Source organism: Chionomys nivalis, chromosome 20 (genome assembly GCF_950005125.1).
Source record: "Chionomys nivalis chromosome 20, mChiNiv1.1, whole genome shotgun sequence".
NCBI lineage: Eukaryota > Metazoa > Chordata > Mammalia > Rodentia > Cricetidae > Chionomys > Chionomys nivalis.
Window position 1 is genome coordinate 13,039,468 of NC_080105.1, and position 16,846 is coordinate 13,056,313.

General features: G+C 42.1%; 1 protein-coding gene across 5 annotated transcripts in view; it reads left to right on the plus strand.

The window, feature by feature from the left end:
• The window catches only part of Psd3 (pleckstrin and Sec7 domain containing 3), a 439,685-nt gene extending 425,649 nt beyond the window's left edge, over positions 1-14,036 (plus strand). For all 5 annotated transcript variants that reach the window (XM_057753140.1, XM_057753141.1, XM_057753142.1 and 2 more), the window contains one exon: positions 5,981-14,036. In XM_057753140.1, coding sequence (XP_057609123.1) covers positions 5,981-6,196 — 216 coding nt within the window. In that variant the 3' untranslated portion in view covers positions 6,197-14,036. The remainder of the gene's footprint in view (positions 1-5,980) is intronic.
• Positions 14,037-16,846: the final 2,810 nt, after the last annotated feature.

Sequence of the window (16,846 nt, forward strand, 5' to 3'; positions counted from 1 at the left end):
AGAGATTGTGTAAAATAAATCTGTACTTTAGGGTCCTCTGAAATTGTCATCAGGCAGCTTCTACTTGGTGCCTGATTAGGATTTGTCACAGATAACATCTCAACTGCCAACGTCAAGAGGGTATGGAGAGAGAAGGAATAAACCTTGGAATAACAAGTCAGACCTTAGTGATTTGTGGAAGACAATGATGGAATCCACAATGGTGGAATGCCTAAAATAATTTCGTATTCTTAGAGGTTCTGGAGGTCATAACTTACCAGGCATCTATTGACCATGTCTATATCCCTGTTGTTTTTATTTATATAAAAATTGACATAGTCTGTATAAAATATATCTAGAATATATTTTCGGCCAGACTTGGGTGAATTTATTTTCTTTTGCATACAATTTTTTCCATTCATACATTTAATGGGTGTTTTATTTACTCTTAGGAAACAAAAGCAATTGTTTTCCTTCATGTGACAGCACCTAGGGGAAAAGGAAGAAATAAACAAGGTTTTCTAAAAAAAAAAAATAATACAAGGCTGTGGATGGGGAGAACTGATAAGGAGAAAAATTAGTGAAGGCATGAGAAGAGGTGTGATGGTTTAGAATTGGAAGGCCTCGATATGACAATGACATCGTGAAGCTTGAAAGCGATAAAGGACACTAGGGTGTGGTCTCCATGACTTGTGGGTAAAGAGCTATGGGGAGAAAGAAAATAGAAAGTGCAAGTGGTCCTGGAGGGATGTGTCTGGCACATGGGGGCAGCCAGGAGGCAGGCCCTCTGCTACTCTGTGCCCAGAGACTTCTTTAAGAGTAAACTAGTGGTGTTGGTGGCACAAGGAGTGACAATCAACAAAGATCAGAGGTATCTGGGCCACTTGCAGGATTTGAGGTTGAGAAGCATCTTAGGGATCGGAGACGCGTAGCACTCTGAGCAGTGGTAGCGTGCTGTGTCTCCCATCAATGACTGTTGAGGGGAGTGTGCATGGATGCCAAAGAAGGGAGCAAAGAAGCCAAGCAGGCAGCATCTCTAATTGTCTAGGCATGAAAGGATTGTGCTTGCTTCAGATTTGGTAGAAACCATGAGAAAGCGAAGGGTTCTGAATATATTGCGAAGATGAAGGAATGGGGCTTACTCAAAGAATGAATGTAGGATATAGAGAAAGTAGAGTCAAGGAGGAGAAATATTTATTATCAAATTATCTTTGTGCTATATAATGTTCTAGTTTGGTCTCTGATCTGGTATTTTAATCAGATTTTGGAACCTTACAATTATATATACCATCTTAGAATCTCTTAGAAACTATAAGATATTATACACATAGCAAATATACAGGAAAAGACTAAGAGAATCCTATTAAGCTACAGAGAACAAGTAAGTGACATAATACTAACAATGGCCTTAATAGACACTGACTTAATGTTTATTATGTAACCACATTGTGGTAAATAGTAATGTCTCTCAATAAACCATTGACTATTGAGAAAAAAAAAAAAACAAAGTTGTACCATACTGCAATTCATTAGCCAAGTAATTTTTCATAAATAAAATCGAGACAAGTGTTCCATTGCTACTCAGTAGGGAGGTTTTTAATGCTTGTGTACTTTTGGCTACAAATGGTAGAAAACTGACCAGATGTTTAAACGGAGTAAACGTTCTTACATCTAACTTAAAAGCAAGTATAAGTGGGTGGTTCCTGTGTGCTAAACGCTGTCATGATGGATGTATAGGCTTTCTAAATTGCTAATCTGTTTACTGGCCATAATGGTCTTTTGTTTTTGTGCTTATTTCATGATTTCAAAATGGCTACCTTAGTTTCAAACATTGGGCTGGACCCCTTGTTATTAGAATAGCGTCACTGCTTTCACAAAAATGCCCTAGCAGACTGGTGCATGTGTATCAGGGGCTAAGACTAGAGCGTATGACAGAACAGGAGACTGAAGGAGTGGTGGGAATTACTGTTTCCTTTTCAACTTTGTTTCCTCTCCTCAGGCTAGTCACATGAATATTTTTAATTAAAAAAAATAAGATAAAATTGAGTTCCATTTGTGAGGAGGAACAGGCTGTTAGGGAAGCAGCAGTCCTTTTCTAAATGTCATTTACCAGGTTCTCCAGGCAAGGTTGGCTATTTGAATACTGGCTGCTTTTTTAGTCTGATGCATCAGGCTTTTAAAAAGAAATTAAAAAAATAACTCTGGGGGAAGGCTGGTGGAGAGGGCTTAGTCTGCAGAGTGCTATCGTGAGGACCTGAGTTCAGTTCCCAGCTAAGATAAAAGACAGGCACTGAGGAACGGACCTAGAATTCCAGTGCTCAGGAGGGGAAGACAAAGATTCCTAGGACTTGCTGTCCAGTCAGTCTAGGCAAATTGGTGCACAGAGAGAGAGAGAGAGAGAGAGAGAGAGAGAGAGAGAGAGAGAGAGAGAGAGAGAGAGAGAGAGAGAGAAAGAGAGAGAGGAGGAGGAGGAGGAGGAGGAGGAGGAGGAGGAGGAGGAGGAAGGAGAAGTCAGGAAAACATAACAATGAGGGTTCATTTAGTTAGCAATGTGTGTACAACAAAGGGAATAATCAACAATATAAAGAAGCAACTTGCTGAATGAGAGAAAATATTTGCAGATTATTCTTCTGATGGGTAATATCCAGAATGTATATTGTGTACATGTGTTGTAATGTCACACTGCACCCCCAGAGTATGTACAGTCAATATGAGTAACCTAACAGTAAAATACTTGTGAATAATGAGGATGGTCTTTCTGCCTTTTCTTCCTTGATGTTCCCTGAGCCGTAGATGCAGAAGTTGTGATATAGGTGCATTGCCATTGGAGCTGGGCTCCCTACAATCTGCTGGTCTCTGCACTGTGTCCAGACGTGGTTTCTGTGATGGTTTCAATTAAGTGACATGATTCGATTTCGATTAAACAATAAACTAGAATAAAAGGGAATGGCTACAATTACTATTTCTGTCAGGTTGTTCTTCCTTGTGTGCCAGCTTTCGCTTCAAACATTTCTTGGTTTATCTTGGGAAAATCTGTGAGAGTCATGTCTTCTAAGGAAGGAAGAAAGAAAATCACCCTTCAAAGATGAGCCCCGTAGTTAATTAGAAGTACAGCCTCCCTACGCCTCAAAGAGAGCACCCTGAGAAGTTGAATAAGGGGTTTCATGCGGAGTTGGTTTTCTGTCCTCAGAAAGGAGTCTAGCCATTGGTGGTTCACAAGCCTGCCCACATTTCCTTGTGCTTTCTCTAGCAGTAGGATGTCCTTTCCCTGGCCCTCCTTCTCCTTACCCTCTACTTCTTGTGAGCATATGACTCCTACACGGTCATGCCTCTGTGCTGTGTTTAACAAAGTCATGTGACTGACTTGTGCCATAGTGGAGCTGTAGGATGCATGAATGAAATGGTTTCCTCAAGCCTTTTCCAGGTACAGTCCTCAGTGGTACTTGCTCCTTCACAGCAATGGAAACTAGCCCTGTCACTTCTCCTGTGCCCCTTTTATGTCTTAGATAACGCTGCCCTTCCTAGCTCCTCACTGCATGAATGCTTCACTCCGTGGACTAGTGTGTCTCTCCCTGGCTTCCTGATGTCACTTATACAGAATCATGTGATCATTGAAAACAGTCTTTTCAGAATTTTAATTTTGCCACTAAGGAAGTTTGGATGTAGTGTAATAAATTCTTAGACTACGTAAGGTTTTGGAGCCAGTATGCCCTTTGGATTTCATCCAGCTCAGTCTTCTGGTTTTGGGGCATATGTAGCAATATGTGATGCTGGTGACCTTTTGATTAGTGAATGCTGTGACTAAGCTCTCACGTAGTCTTCTAAGGTAATGCTTAGCACGTTCTTGGGTTTCTTTGTTTCCTTATTTGTGAAAATTGGAATATTAATCAATTACTAATTCTTTTACCTGAAGATAAGGACTGTTAATAGTGCTTCTTACATACAGAAATTTGTGGTTCATCTTTATGAATCTGAGGATATGGGGATTCTTAGGGTTGGGTCCAGCTCATTGAGTCAAAATATCAGGTGCTCTCTCTCTCTCTCTCTCTCTCTCTCTCTCTCTCTGTCTCTCTCTCTCTCTGTCTCTCTCTGTCTCTGTCTCTCTGTGTGTGTGTGTGTCTATGTGTGTCTCTCTCTGTCTTTCCATTTTCCCTCAGACCTAGCATGCCTTTCTTTTGTATCCATATCTCCTGTCCTAAATCACATGATAACAGCTTTAGGAATCATATCAAATGGGGAGAAGGAATAAAGCTATGGGGCTAGAGAGATGACTCAGTGCTCAAGGAGGATCCGGTTCAACTCCAAATACTCATGAAGGATAGCTTATCACTGCCTATAACTCTAGGACTATCTCATTTCTCTGGCCTCTGCAGGCACTGCACTCAGGAATATAGGTGCACATATAAACATAATTAAAATAAATCTTTTTTTTTTAAGAAGAGGTTATAAAACTGGTGGCTTCTCCTCCAAAGCCCAGCTGTCCCATCAGAAAGCAAACTCTTTGCCAGGAGCTCCCAGCATTCCTCTGTCTGGTCCTTTCTGGGGCATCACATGGCCCATCCTAGCTGTTAGAGGGACTAGGGAAGCTGCTTTGTGCTTTGTGTCTGTCTTCAGAGTGGCAGGACTAAGAAGGGGAAATTGAGGATAGCTTTTGATTGTGTCTGTCAGAGTTCTTCTTAGAATCTAGAATATGCATTCGTCTATACGGTCAAAGAAAACATTTGCAAAGTGGATCCCACTGTCCTCATGCTTGGATTCAAATCAAAGTTCCTTCCTGTGGATCCTGACTTTGGACTTCCCTGCCTTTGTTTCCGTATGAGTAAAAAGGAATAGTAATATTACAAACTTTCTATGGTTTGTGTAAAGAACTTCAGATCAGCATGAGGGCACTCAGTGAATGTTGTCACCAAAGTACAGTGCCATGCCTGGATGCAGAACAAATGGAGTGGATAGCAGGCCTCTTACTTTGAGCAAAATAACTTGGAAATGTAGCACTTGAAGCTGATGTCTACAAACCTCTAATCTAACTAGAAAAAAATCCCTGAAAGATACATAGTCTTAACAGCTTCTGCTTTCCTTTGTTTGAACAGCTTTATAACTGACATACTCTCCTTTAGAAATGAAATATTGCAAGGTTTTTCCAAAGTCTTCATGTGTAGAAGGAGCATGCTGAAAAGCTTATTTTGACTAGAATGTATCAAATCAGGAATGTGTAAATTTCAGTATGGCTGTGCAACAGTTCTAGGTAAGTGACTCAGACAGAAACAAGGCCGTTAGGGCAAGGATCCAACAAATGCAGTGTTTCCAGCCTTTAGGAAACCATCATAGCACAAGAGAGATGATGGGGGAGGGGAAGAAAGGCACTATCTGAAACATAGGTGGCATCCAGTAAATTCCCAGTCACAAAAGAAAGGTGGAATGAGAAAAGCATCAGAAAGCAATTCCAGGCCTCATCTTGTTTCCTAGTAACCACTCTTCATAGTGTGAGAGTAAGAATTGACTGATCCTAAGAGAAAAGCAATAGAAATTCAGAATGGCTTCTAGAATGGATTACTGACTTACAGGGACTCGCAGGTGGAGTCAGCATGGGAGGGCGATCCAGTTGACACTTCCAGAGTTACAGCAGATGAATGTGTTCAAGCCAAGTACAATATGAAGACTAGATCACATGCAAGAGTCTCCTGCGAACCAGAGGTTACAGCTCCTGCTGCCCAGAAAACACTCCTCCCTTTGCTATGTGCATTCCAGATGCATGTCTACTCTACCCAGTATATTGGCACTCCTTAGAACCTAGAATAAATGCTAACGGAAATTCTAGCTTAATTTTTTATCTTAATAGATGAGTCCTCATCCTGCAAGTATGAGTCCCCAAGTAATTTGTCAGCTTGGGAAAAGTCAAGTGATCAAAAACTTCTCATGTTGTGTGTAATAACATGCCAGGTGTGCACACACATGCATTTGGCAGTTGTACTGACCTAACTTCTCTGATTTTTGCCTTCAGAAAACCCGTTATGAAATTTATGTCAACATTCTGAAAGAAGGAGGCAAGGAGCTCCTGGGTACAGAAGGAAACGAGGCAGTGGGACTAAAGAAGTCACACTCAAGTCCTTCCCTGAACCCAGATGCATCTCCGGTCACTGCCAAGGTCAAGCGCAACGTGTCAGAGAGAAAGGACCACCGACCTGAAACACCAGGCATTAAGCAAAAAGTTACTTAGAATCTGTCCACGGCCAGGAAGTGCTGGTCATGGAGCAAAAAGAGGTTTTCAAGATCTTTCTGGTAATCCGTGAATATATTTAAACAAATAGTCTGTGACTAAACGGTGCATTAGTGACCTTTTATATTGTATATTTTTGTTAGTTTCTGTACAGATGTCTTTGCTCTTGAGTTTCTTGCTTTGAGGATTTGGGCAACTTTATAACTAATGCACCTTTTGTGAGGGGCAGAGGATTGCAGATCCTTTCTCCTTCTGCTTTCTCTTATTTGCACTTCTGCACAGTTACTTTATGTATTTCCAGTCAACTGTTGTACTTTTTTTTTTTAGGTTTAAATTTTTACTCCCTTGTGAAATACATAACTGGACAAGCATTGTGCTTTAGTAAATCCTAGACTTTCCGTGTGAAATCCTGCCCGGTCACGGGGGCGACGTTGAATGCTCACAGATGCTCTCATCAGCTTGGCAGTGCTGGGAGTCCAGGTGTTCCAGGGTGGTGCACTTCATTCATCCTGGCCCCTGTTGTTCAGTGCTGGACACAGGAAAAGTGGACCATGAAGAGGACAGGACTGGAGGGAGACCTTAGGAGGCACAGGAGTCTGCCTCAGGTGTGGATTCCTTTCCAGCCACACACGGGAAAGCAGATGTGGAGTCATCTTGCCTGAAGGGAGGCTGAGGGCGATTGATACCAAGCTACTTCTGTTTTCTGGAGGATGGTGGCAGTAATCAGCCCTTTGGGCGCTGCAAGCTGCAGCTGTATGGTGTGTGTTCTTCTATAGGAATGTGTTACCTCACTCCCATGGGGTCTAAACTAGGAATCAGAATCATCTCTGTCATAGATACCCTTCCAGCCAGGAATAGATTCATTTTTGCATAGATGTGCAGGCACTGATCGTGTCCTGGTTGAAACAAAATAATGTGGGAAATGGATGCCCCCCCCTTCTTTTCTTTGCTACATCAGGACAAATAAGGAGCAAACACAACTACAGTTCTTCCTCCGCCAATCTGGCCATAGTGACTGAAGACGGGGGAATCTGATGATTTGTGTGCCGTTCCTTAGCTTATTCTCATCTCCATCTCTGTAGCCATTTTACTTGGTCATTATTGTGATTGCTATGGTTTCACCGTACAGTCAAACAGCCCCTTTAAAGTCCAAGGTCTGAAGTAGAGTAGTGCCTGTAGAGGAAGAGAAAGGAATAGAAAAGGTGAGTTTCCTCTATGGCTCAAAACTCTCAGGTTTCCAGCCTTGAAACTGTATCCTCCAAAACTATCTTCCCTACCACATATCTTCAAAACTAACAGGATGACTTTTGAATATTCTTATTGTCCTTACACATTTTCTCTGTTTCTGATTGGTTAGTTGAAGGTACTATGACCAGAGAATCAGCTGCTCTTGCATGAATAGCATGATTCCAGTAAGTTAGAGAAAGCCCGTTAGAGAATCATGGTAGTTTATAGAGACATCTCGTTAGAATATCCTAGCATTTAGTTACAGGATTAGGTATTAACCTGCACCTCTTTCCACTCTGTACATGTCTCTCTTGCCTGTGTCCAGGAATAGGAACTCCTCTCCAAACTAGCTGCTTGTTTCACGGCATTCTGCCACACTATTGAAAGATTTCTTTTAACTTCTATCTTGTTTAGGTGAAAGCAGTTGACTTAATTTATATTTTAGAACCGTGAAGCTGACATGGGGAGTTACCATTGTGGTTCATGTACCTGAACTATTTCATAGCTTCCTACCGATTCCAATATTTCCTGGGCAAGTTGCCTTTCTTTTGATGAGTTATCAGTGTCTGCTTTTTAGCTAAGTATTTGTTGTCCCTGAAGGGAAAGAGGTACCAAGACCTTTGAGTCTTGAGCATCATCTTTGAGCATCAGTAGCTGAAGAACAGTGAACATGTTTGAGTGTTTGTCCAGAGTGTGTGTCTATATGTGTATAGAATGTTTGTGCGTTCTTACCTAGAATATCTAGTATACATTGAATGGTACCTTGCTGCAGTTTCTGGCATGGAGAACAGTCTGAGAATACCCATAGCATCAGCACTGCCATGGTCCCTCCTACAGGACTCACAGGTGTTGACTCCAGAACTTAAGGTCGTGCTTATAGATACTCAGATAGCAAAGTCACTTTCAAAGCTGTGGACTATGGTGTCTGCATGATTTATCTTGAAAAATAACTATAGCATTCTTCTGTGAGGTAGAATCTCGGCCTGCCCCAGTGTAATGTAATGTAAGCCTTGGGGGGGGGGGTAGGCTTAAAATGTGTCTTCCCCGAGGCTTCTGGAAGGATGCTGCCTGCTAAGAATGCACAGCAGGCTGTTTAGCCTATGGTAGGAAACACCTCTGATTCGATGGGACTCTGGTCCATAGCCAACCCCTTTCCATACAGTATTTAGTCATAAGAAATGGAAGGTGGTCCTTGTTGCCCAGCGCATGGTACAGGGAGCTCTCCTCCCCCTCCTTTCCATGGTACTTCATCCTACCCCACCTATACCTACATTCATCCCTACCTCAGTGCCCTGGAGCCTTGGAGTTCCTCTCCATATGATAAATATTATCTGCTTTACCTTAATTCCCTTAATAAAGATTTTCAGTGTAGAGGGTCTCAAGTCATCCAAAGCTGATGATCTGTAGTCTTGTTGTAAACTGACCCTGTATAAAATGTGTATATTGTGGGGTTCACCCTACCTCACACGCTGACTTCTAAAAAAGGGTTGCCAGGAACTCAATTTTAGAGATTAAGATCTATTCACTACCACCCAAAGTCCTTCTTTTATTGGTATATCATTGTCATTACTGAAATGTACTTTTAAAAAATACATCACTTACCTAACTCTGAGCAAGGTCTAATAAGTCAAGTGTTAGTTATATACATTACAATTAATCATAGTGAAACCAGTATGGGGGGGGTACTCTGGTCAAAACATTCTGCATCTCATCTGTGGAGTGGGCATCTTAGAACCATCAGCTCATTGCATGTGGAAAGTTTATAGATTATGTGTAGCTTTTTTAAATTGCTCTTAGGTAAATAAGATGGAGCCATTTTCTCATGCAACAATCTTGTGAAGTTTGTAAGGCACTCGGTGTCCCTCCATTGACTTCCCTCATGCTGAAGGTAAGGACTGTTTCCCAGGCAAATGTAATGTGAAGGGTTCTGGAAGAGAAGATCTTGCTTGTTTTTAAAGACCCGGCTAGATTTGTGTTATAGTCTACTTGGGAAGCTGAGTGCAGGAAGTCACACTCCTTTGCCTTCTCCCCTTTATCATGTAGAAGCAAGAATAAGGGGCCATGCTCTGAAATAAGGAAGGACCGTCCTGAAATGCACGCCTCATCTGCCTTGTTGATTAGAAGTCATTCATACCTCTTTTTGTCTTCCCAAGCTAGAAGGGCTTTGAAGAAGCTAACTGTGGATGGGATTTTAATTCTTTGGTAATTTTTTTTTCTAGTCAGCATCAGTTAAGCCTCCCTTGATATTAAGTTTCTTAGTTTTGAACATTTGGGTTAGCTTTTATGGATGCAAGATTTTATCAGGTCAGTAGCTCCCTTCCTGGTTTTATCAGAGAATAATTCCTTTGCAAGTTCAGATGACAGCGTGCTCTTCCTGTGGAAAGCTCACACTAGACCCCCAAGTAGAATTGTAGCATCAGTGAAACCTGGACTCTGGTTCAAGAACAGTGATGCAGCTTGGGGTTTGAATCGCATCTGCTTTTGTGTCCGAGCTTTGTGTCACTCAGACAGAAACAGAACAGTCAACTTTGTAGGCAGAGCATCTCCCTTGCTCCAGGACTTCTAGGGCAGCAGAAATCCCCCCACTCACTCTTGACATCTGCTGTCATCTTGCCATCCAGATGATGTTATCAATCCATATAAAATAATCCCTGATCTATTGCTGAGGTCCTTTGTCACTGCATATCCTTCCAGATTCTTCCTCCATGCTTCACACGTAACAAGACTGACATCTGACGTCATTCACATTCTGCATCTGTGGAGTGGGCATCTTAGAACCATCAACTCATTGCATGTGGAAAGAATGTCAGTAAATACTTGAATCTGCATGGCAGTTTGCTGATTGTATGCAAGAGCAAGGAATAAAGCAAGTTACTTGTACATACAGTAGGTTTCCTTAGGTCTTGTGGGCACATCCTTTATAATTTATATGTATATCTGTTATAGTGCATATTTGGAGAAATGTCTGTATAGATAGTATGTCACATGTCAAAGGAAATGCTTTCTGTTGCCCGCTAATGTTGTATTTGTGGGTATTTATAGTTGTATGTATGTGCATAAATGTGTAGATTGTGTATCAGTATATGGTATATGTATGTTGAAATTATTTTTGTCAATAACAACCATTATAATATGAAAAGAACGTTTAAAAACCTCATAGGAATGATTATATAGTACAGTTGTTGAGAGTTCATATAGTGGTATTGTTTTATTAAACTTAAATTCAAATGATATTTTGATTAAATTTTTTAATAAGACTTTACAATAGAAGATTCCATCTTTAAGCTTTGAATTACCAGGACAAAAATGACTTTGAAGTAAACTTGTGAATCTATTGAGGTGTACAGTGTGCAATACAATGAAAACTTATTATAATTTGGGAATTCCAGAAGTGTGGGGAAAGGCAGCCTGGGCAGTCTTAGTATCCTTAGGATTAAGAGCACTTAAGCATAAAGTTGAGCTGATAACTTTGGGCTTATTACAAAATGTGATGCTTTTGAGCTCACGTTCTTTATTGTTGTAATTAGTCCAGAAAAATACATAGCTTTCCGAAGAACTACATAAGTACCCAGTGTATCTTTTATGTACCGGTGTATACTTTAGAGTAGATCAATCACTCTCCTGGTGCCACATCCTTACCCCCTTTGTTATAAAGGAATATCACAGATGATACTGAAGTCTATCAGGGCATCCCAAGATCGGGTACTGTATTCCAGGTTCGCAATTGCACAATTAACAGCTAGTGTCACAGGTAAAAGGACTTTAGGAACAAGTTAAAACTTTATTTAATATTTTTATACTTCAGTCTCTTTTTCCTGACTCTCCCCAAAGAAGAGCCACTGGCCTTAGTTCTTTGACGTTATTGCTTATATTATAGAGTGTAAATAGTAACTAGAAACTACAGTTTTATCAACCAGCATGTTTGGTATATTTAAAGCAGCGACTGGGTGTGTTTGAGTGAGCGGTTGGCTGCAGTGTCTTTTGTTTGAACACACTGCCTCGCGTCTTCATGTCTGAGTCGGAGAATTGGAACTGCAGGGTCTGGGACCACCAGCTCCAGGCTGCAGACCCATATGGGCAGTTACACTTGAGTTTTGTTTTTATTAACTCTTCATTCTCGAACTATTTTTACAAATATATATTTCTCAATTTGTTCTTTACGTGTGGTGCGCTGGCTCTGTGGCTGATCAGCAGGAATTCCGTGAGAATATTTCCTGCTAAGGATTACTTGTGATTTGCAGAAAACAGCCATTTGATTCAGAAATCACACAGAAAATGAGTAGTGGAAATAAAGTATATTTTAGGCCATAGTTACTTGAAATGTTTGGATTTTAATATAAAGCCATGGAAGTTGTAAAGCCAAGTAACCAATGACATGGATAATAATATTCACTCTAGAGAGTATATATCCGTATTGAATTTTTCTGTCATTAGAATACTTTTTTAAGCTTTAGGAATAAGAGTAATTAGACCAAATTGAAGTGGAAGGGTAAGCTGGCTGTTTTCCACTTGGGGTCGCCATGTATGTGTTAAATCTTCGAAGAGATTCACTGATTAACTGTCCTCTTGGGTGTTTAGGGAGAAAATTGATATGCCAAGGAACTCATCTGTGGAGGGGGAGAGAGAGAGAGAGAGAGAGAGAGAGAGAGAGAGAGAGGGAGAGAGCTTTAAGTTATACAAATGTATGACCTTAAGACGCTGAGGGCCAGAGTATTCTAAAGAAATAGTGAACAGAAGCGGTATAAACTGTATCACAGATGTGTCCCAAAAACCAGGGAAGACTGATGGAGTCCTGCTGTTTGACTGAGTGGCATCACATTTTTTTGAGACATTTTGGGGCTGGGGACACATGCCATGTCCTTCCTGGTGGACCACCAACTTGAAGTCTTTCTTGTGACTCCCTGACAGTGGCTCTCCAGCACCCCCACTAGCACTCTGCAGACCATTCATTTAAGAGGGCAGTGTACATGGAGAAGCCTTATTACCTTCAGAGCCCCAAGTGTGGATTGCCTGCCCTGGCTTCTCAGCTGCAGGTGAGAGACCTTGCGCTGGAGTGTGCTGAACGGCTGAGCACTTATCCTTAGGCCAGGGTCTTCAGGATGAATGTAGGCAGAAACCCAATACAATGTACTTTTGCAGGGGAGAGTTCAGCTCTCACTAGCAGTAACATGACAATAAGCTCCTTGTCTTCAATTCTGAAAGCACTGGTGATGGAGAAAACTTTGGAGGTTCGCTTTGTGTTTCCCTGTCAGTCTACATAGCCTTTGAACACACCAGTAAGCCCCAGCCACAGGCTCCATGAAGGATCCCATAGCAGGTCTGAGGCATTATGCTGAGCCCTTACCGTGGGCAGTGGGGAGCAGGGTGATCTCCCCACTCCAGAGCTTCTCCTTGGCCTTTTACTCTGCTCGGGCTTCTGCTCAACAGCAGGTATAACTGGGTCCTGGACTATTAAGAATCCAGCCGTCCCAGTGGCTTGACCCTGTTACAGGCAAGATATCAACTCTGAGAGTGACTCAGTCATGGAGAACGGCACAGTGTAGAGGATGCTCAGCTTGAAGCTAAGATGGCATTCTGTCTTTTCGAAAAACAGATGGACACGCTGAGTTCTGTTCACTGTCAGCTGATATCTTTCCCTTTGCTCCCAGATTTCCAGAAATGGATACGAATTCATTTCTGTGGGAAGGGTCAAGGAACATAAAATTGCTCAACAGTGCTCTGTTCACGTGAAAGTTGTTGAGCAAAGGCCGACATGCCTCCCTGCACTCTCTTCTACCTCAAGTGTTTGGAATTCGCTTCTGGAAGAGACATTAACACAACGAAGAGTCCATGTTGTCAGCCTTGGCTTGCGGGATGCACGTAAGGGTGGCTGTTTCTCGCTTTGAAGATAAGACAGGCACTGGGCTTTTGTGGCCTAGTCCCTGGCTTCTGTTTACTGTGGCTCCAGCTGATTGACAATGCGTAACATTCCTCTACCTTCAAAGTTTTCTCCACCAGTTGTTTCTGTGTCCCTGCAGATTGCAAAAGTAATTAGTGACAAAAATCATAGCCTCCCCTTTGCAGTAGCCAAAAAGTCAGTGTTAGCAGACCTGGGAAAGCTAGTGGTACCACACCATGTACTGAGAACCTACCTGTTCCTTATCACACACCAGACTCAGAAATGCCACTTCCAGCTTGTGGCATTCATGGTGGTAGTCTTTTGAATGGAACAGTAATTTATGTGGATATTGTTAAAGTGTTTAAAGAATATTTTGAAAATTGAGTTTACATTTTACAATTGCTTTATTTTTATTGAAATGACTGTATATAAATATTGCCCTATGTCACTGTTATTAAAATAAACCTAGCCCTCCTAGACAGGTGGGTCAACTGTGTAGAAGCTGTGATGTAGACAGTACATTTCTCTCGTGTGTGAGGCCATGAGGAGAACTGTCCCTGTGGTTTTATAAGTTGAGGGTATTTTGTTGTTTTATAACAACAAGATTTATTGCATTTGAAATGGTTTTTACGTCATGGGAATCATGCCAACAGTGAAGGATTACAATATGGTATATGTAGATGTACAAACTTTAGAAAGAAATAAATACAACAAATTTCAGTCATGTTGGGAGAATGTTTTTATTTGCTTATTTATTCAAGTTGAATAATACTTTTAATAGTAAGGAGTACCACACTCTGCACCCTTCCTTAAAAAGACAAGCATGGGGACTGGGGACATGGGTCAGTGGGTGTGAATACCTGCTGTGTAAGCATGCGAGCCTTGAGGGTGGGTTTTAGTGCTCACAGAAAATGCTCGATATGGCCATGCATGTGCTCGTACCCCAGTGCTAAGTGGACTGAGACAAGCTCATCATCCTTAGTAGGTGCTGGCTACCAGCTTCAAACAGACTCTGTCTCAAAGGAATGAGGAGGAGAGACAGCCAGCAGAATATTTGACATCGTCCTCTGACATCTGTGTACGGACAAAGGTACATGTGTCTGTACATATGCGTGCGCACACACACACACACACACACACACACGTCCAGGCATGGCAGCTCACATCTGTAACCCCAACACTGAGAAGGCAGAAATAGGCAGATCTGATGAGTTCACTAAGCTGGCTAGTCTAGCCAAATTGGTGAGTGTTGGCTTCAGTGAGAGAGCCTTTCCCAAAACTACAGTGGAAAGCCCTTGAGGAAAAACACGTGCACCCCTGTGACCTCCACATGCATCTGCACAACACACACATCGAGTAAATAGTAATAAACAAAAATAGCAAAAGAGACATACAAGAAGAGAGTACTCCAAGCTGGAAAGATCTGACCTTCAGAGTCAAATGAGGTGGTATCCACTCTGGTAGTTGATACTAACTAGCCTCCAGGAATGTCTGTGAAGATTGATGTCAACACAAAGACCTTAGATATGTTAAAGATTATAGCAAGGGAGGAAAAGTAACTTCTTGAATCCCTCCCAGTGATGTCTTACTCAAAGCAAGTGTACAATGTAGCTAATCTGTTCTAAAATGCAGATGCGCATCTCCGTAGCATTGCTCCATTGTGGCTGCCATGCACCTTTCTGCTCCTTAAGAAAGCCTAGTGTAACTGAGGTCTATTGATTTAGAAAATAAAGTTCCACCTCAACATCTGAGTACCAGAAACGATGTCAAGGTACTGAAATGGCAGGACTGTTTACACCCTGTTAAACAAAAGCACCTCTTGCTATAAGATAACATATGGCGAATAGTAGATGCCTGAGCATAGGAAAGGAGGACATAGGTGCAGTATAAAAGGTGAGACACTGGTGCATCTGCCTGGGGTGCCTGCCCTGAGTGGAGCTTCCTTAGTGGGGAGTTGTTCTAGGTGAGTCACTGGGAGAGGCCAAGACGTCTATGTTGTCCATCTCAAGAAGTAAAGCTGTGGGGAGCGAGGAGGGCCCGAGCCTCCCTGTCCCCTAGCTTCTCTTTCAAGTCCTTCTTTGGAGTGTGAAGCTCAGGCGTGAGTCTCATTGCCTGGCAGCCTGTCCTTCTGTGACAGTTGTGGGTGTCGTCCCATATTCTCTGTGTGGCACAACTAATAGTATAAGAACCATAGGGACCGCAGAGATCATTTGAAGAACATTCCTAAGAGGAAACTAAAACCCAGGTCTAATTAAGATGCTGGAAGGAGCGAGTGGAATCTCTTGCATCCCCAGATTAATTTTTTGAAATGGCCTTGGAAGAGACACCCAGAGGGGACAGGTGAACCACTGTCAAATCATATGGAAAAGTTTTGTCAACTAAAAACAAAACCTACTCAAGAACAAAGAAAACATTTATTTGGAACCAATTGGGACTGAAATCTAGGAAAACACAGATTCGAGCAACCTTGAATTTTGCTTCCAGGTTTTATAGTGGCCGTATTTGTAGTTTTAAACACAAGGGGGCTGGAAGTTTTGGGCAATGCTGGCAAAAGTTAAACTGTATTTTTAATTAAATTATTAGATAGGCTTTGGTCTTTAGGAAGTGCAGGGAAGGATGCCAGAGGTTAACTATACACTAAAGGCCAGCTTACGTGTGGGAATGGACATGTCTGAAACCACGTTCAGAAGGAGTACCCGCTTCTGCGATTGGATTAACATGGCTTCCCAACTCTTAGTTCCTTGCTCTAATGCTATCCTACTTTTATTTTCTTCCTTCACAGTGATAATCAAGAGGAAACACTAGAGAAAAATGTATAGGAGTGCATGTTGGGTAGTGACTCTGTCAGTCAAGCTGACTCCCACACATGGAGATCTAGGTGGGGCGGTTTGGACTGGAACTGTCCCCTGTAGGCACAGGAGCACTTGGCCCTCAGTTCCTGATGACATTTCAGGAGGTCTAAGAGGTGCCACTTCATTGGGAGACGCATTACTGAGGAGGGGAGGACTTTGCGAGTGTCTGGCCTCCCCTACTTCCAGTTTGCCCTCACTGCTTTGTGCTTTTGGTTAAGGTGTGAAATCTGAGTTTTCTGCTCCTGCCGCCATGCCTGGGTTGCTATCATGCCTCCCTGATATGATAGACTTTTATGCCTGTGGAGCCATAGACAAAATACATTTGTAATTCACTTCTGGTCATGGTGTTTTACCACAGCAATCAGAAAGTAACAAATCCAGCATGACACTATGTGTGAGTGTGTGTGTGTGTGTGTGTGTGTGTGTGTGTGTGTGTGTGATCCCAGCATTGCAAGGGTGGAAACAGGAAGATCCAGCTCGCTTGACAGCCATGTAAACCAATTACTGTACTCCAGGACAATAAAAGACAAACATCAGGCAAGTTGACAGTGCTCCTGAAGATGACTCTAAAGGTAATCACCCATCCTTCATATGCACCCACACACAGGAAAACAGATGTATATGCACGTAGACGAAGCCACACGTAAAGAAAACTATTCTATGCTATAGACCAGTAAACTTGAACTTCACCCT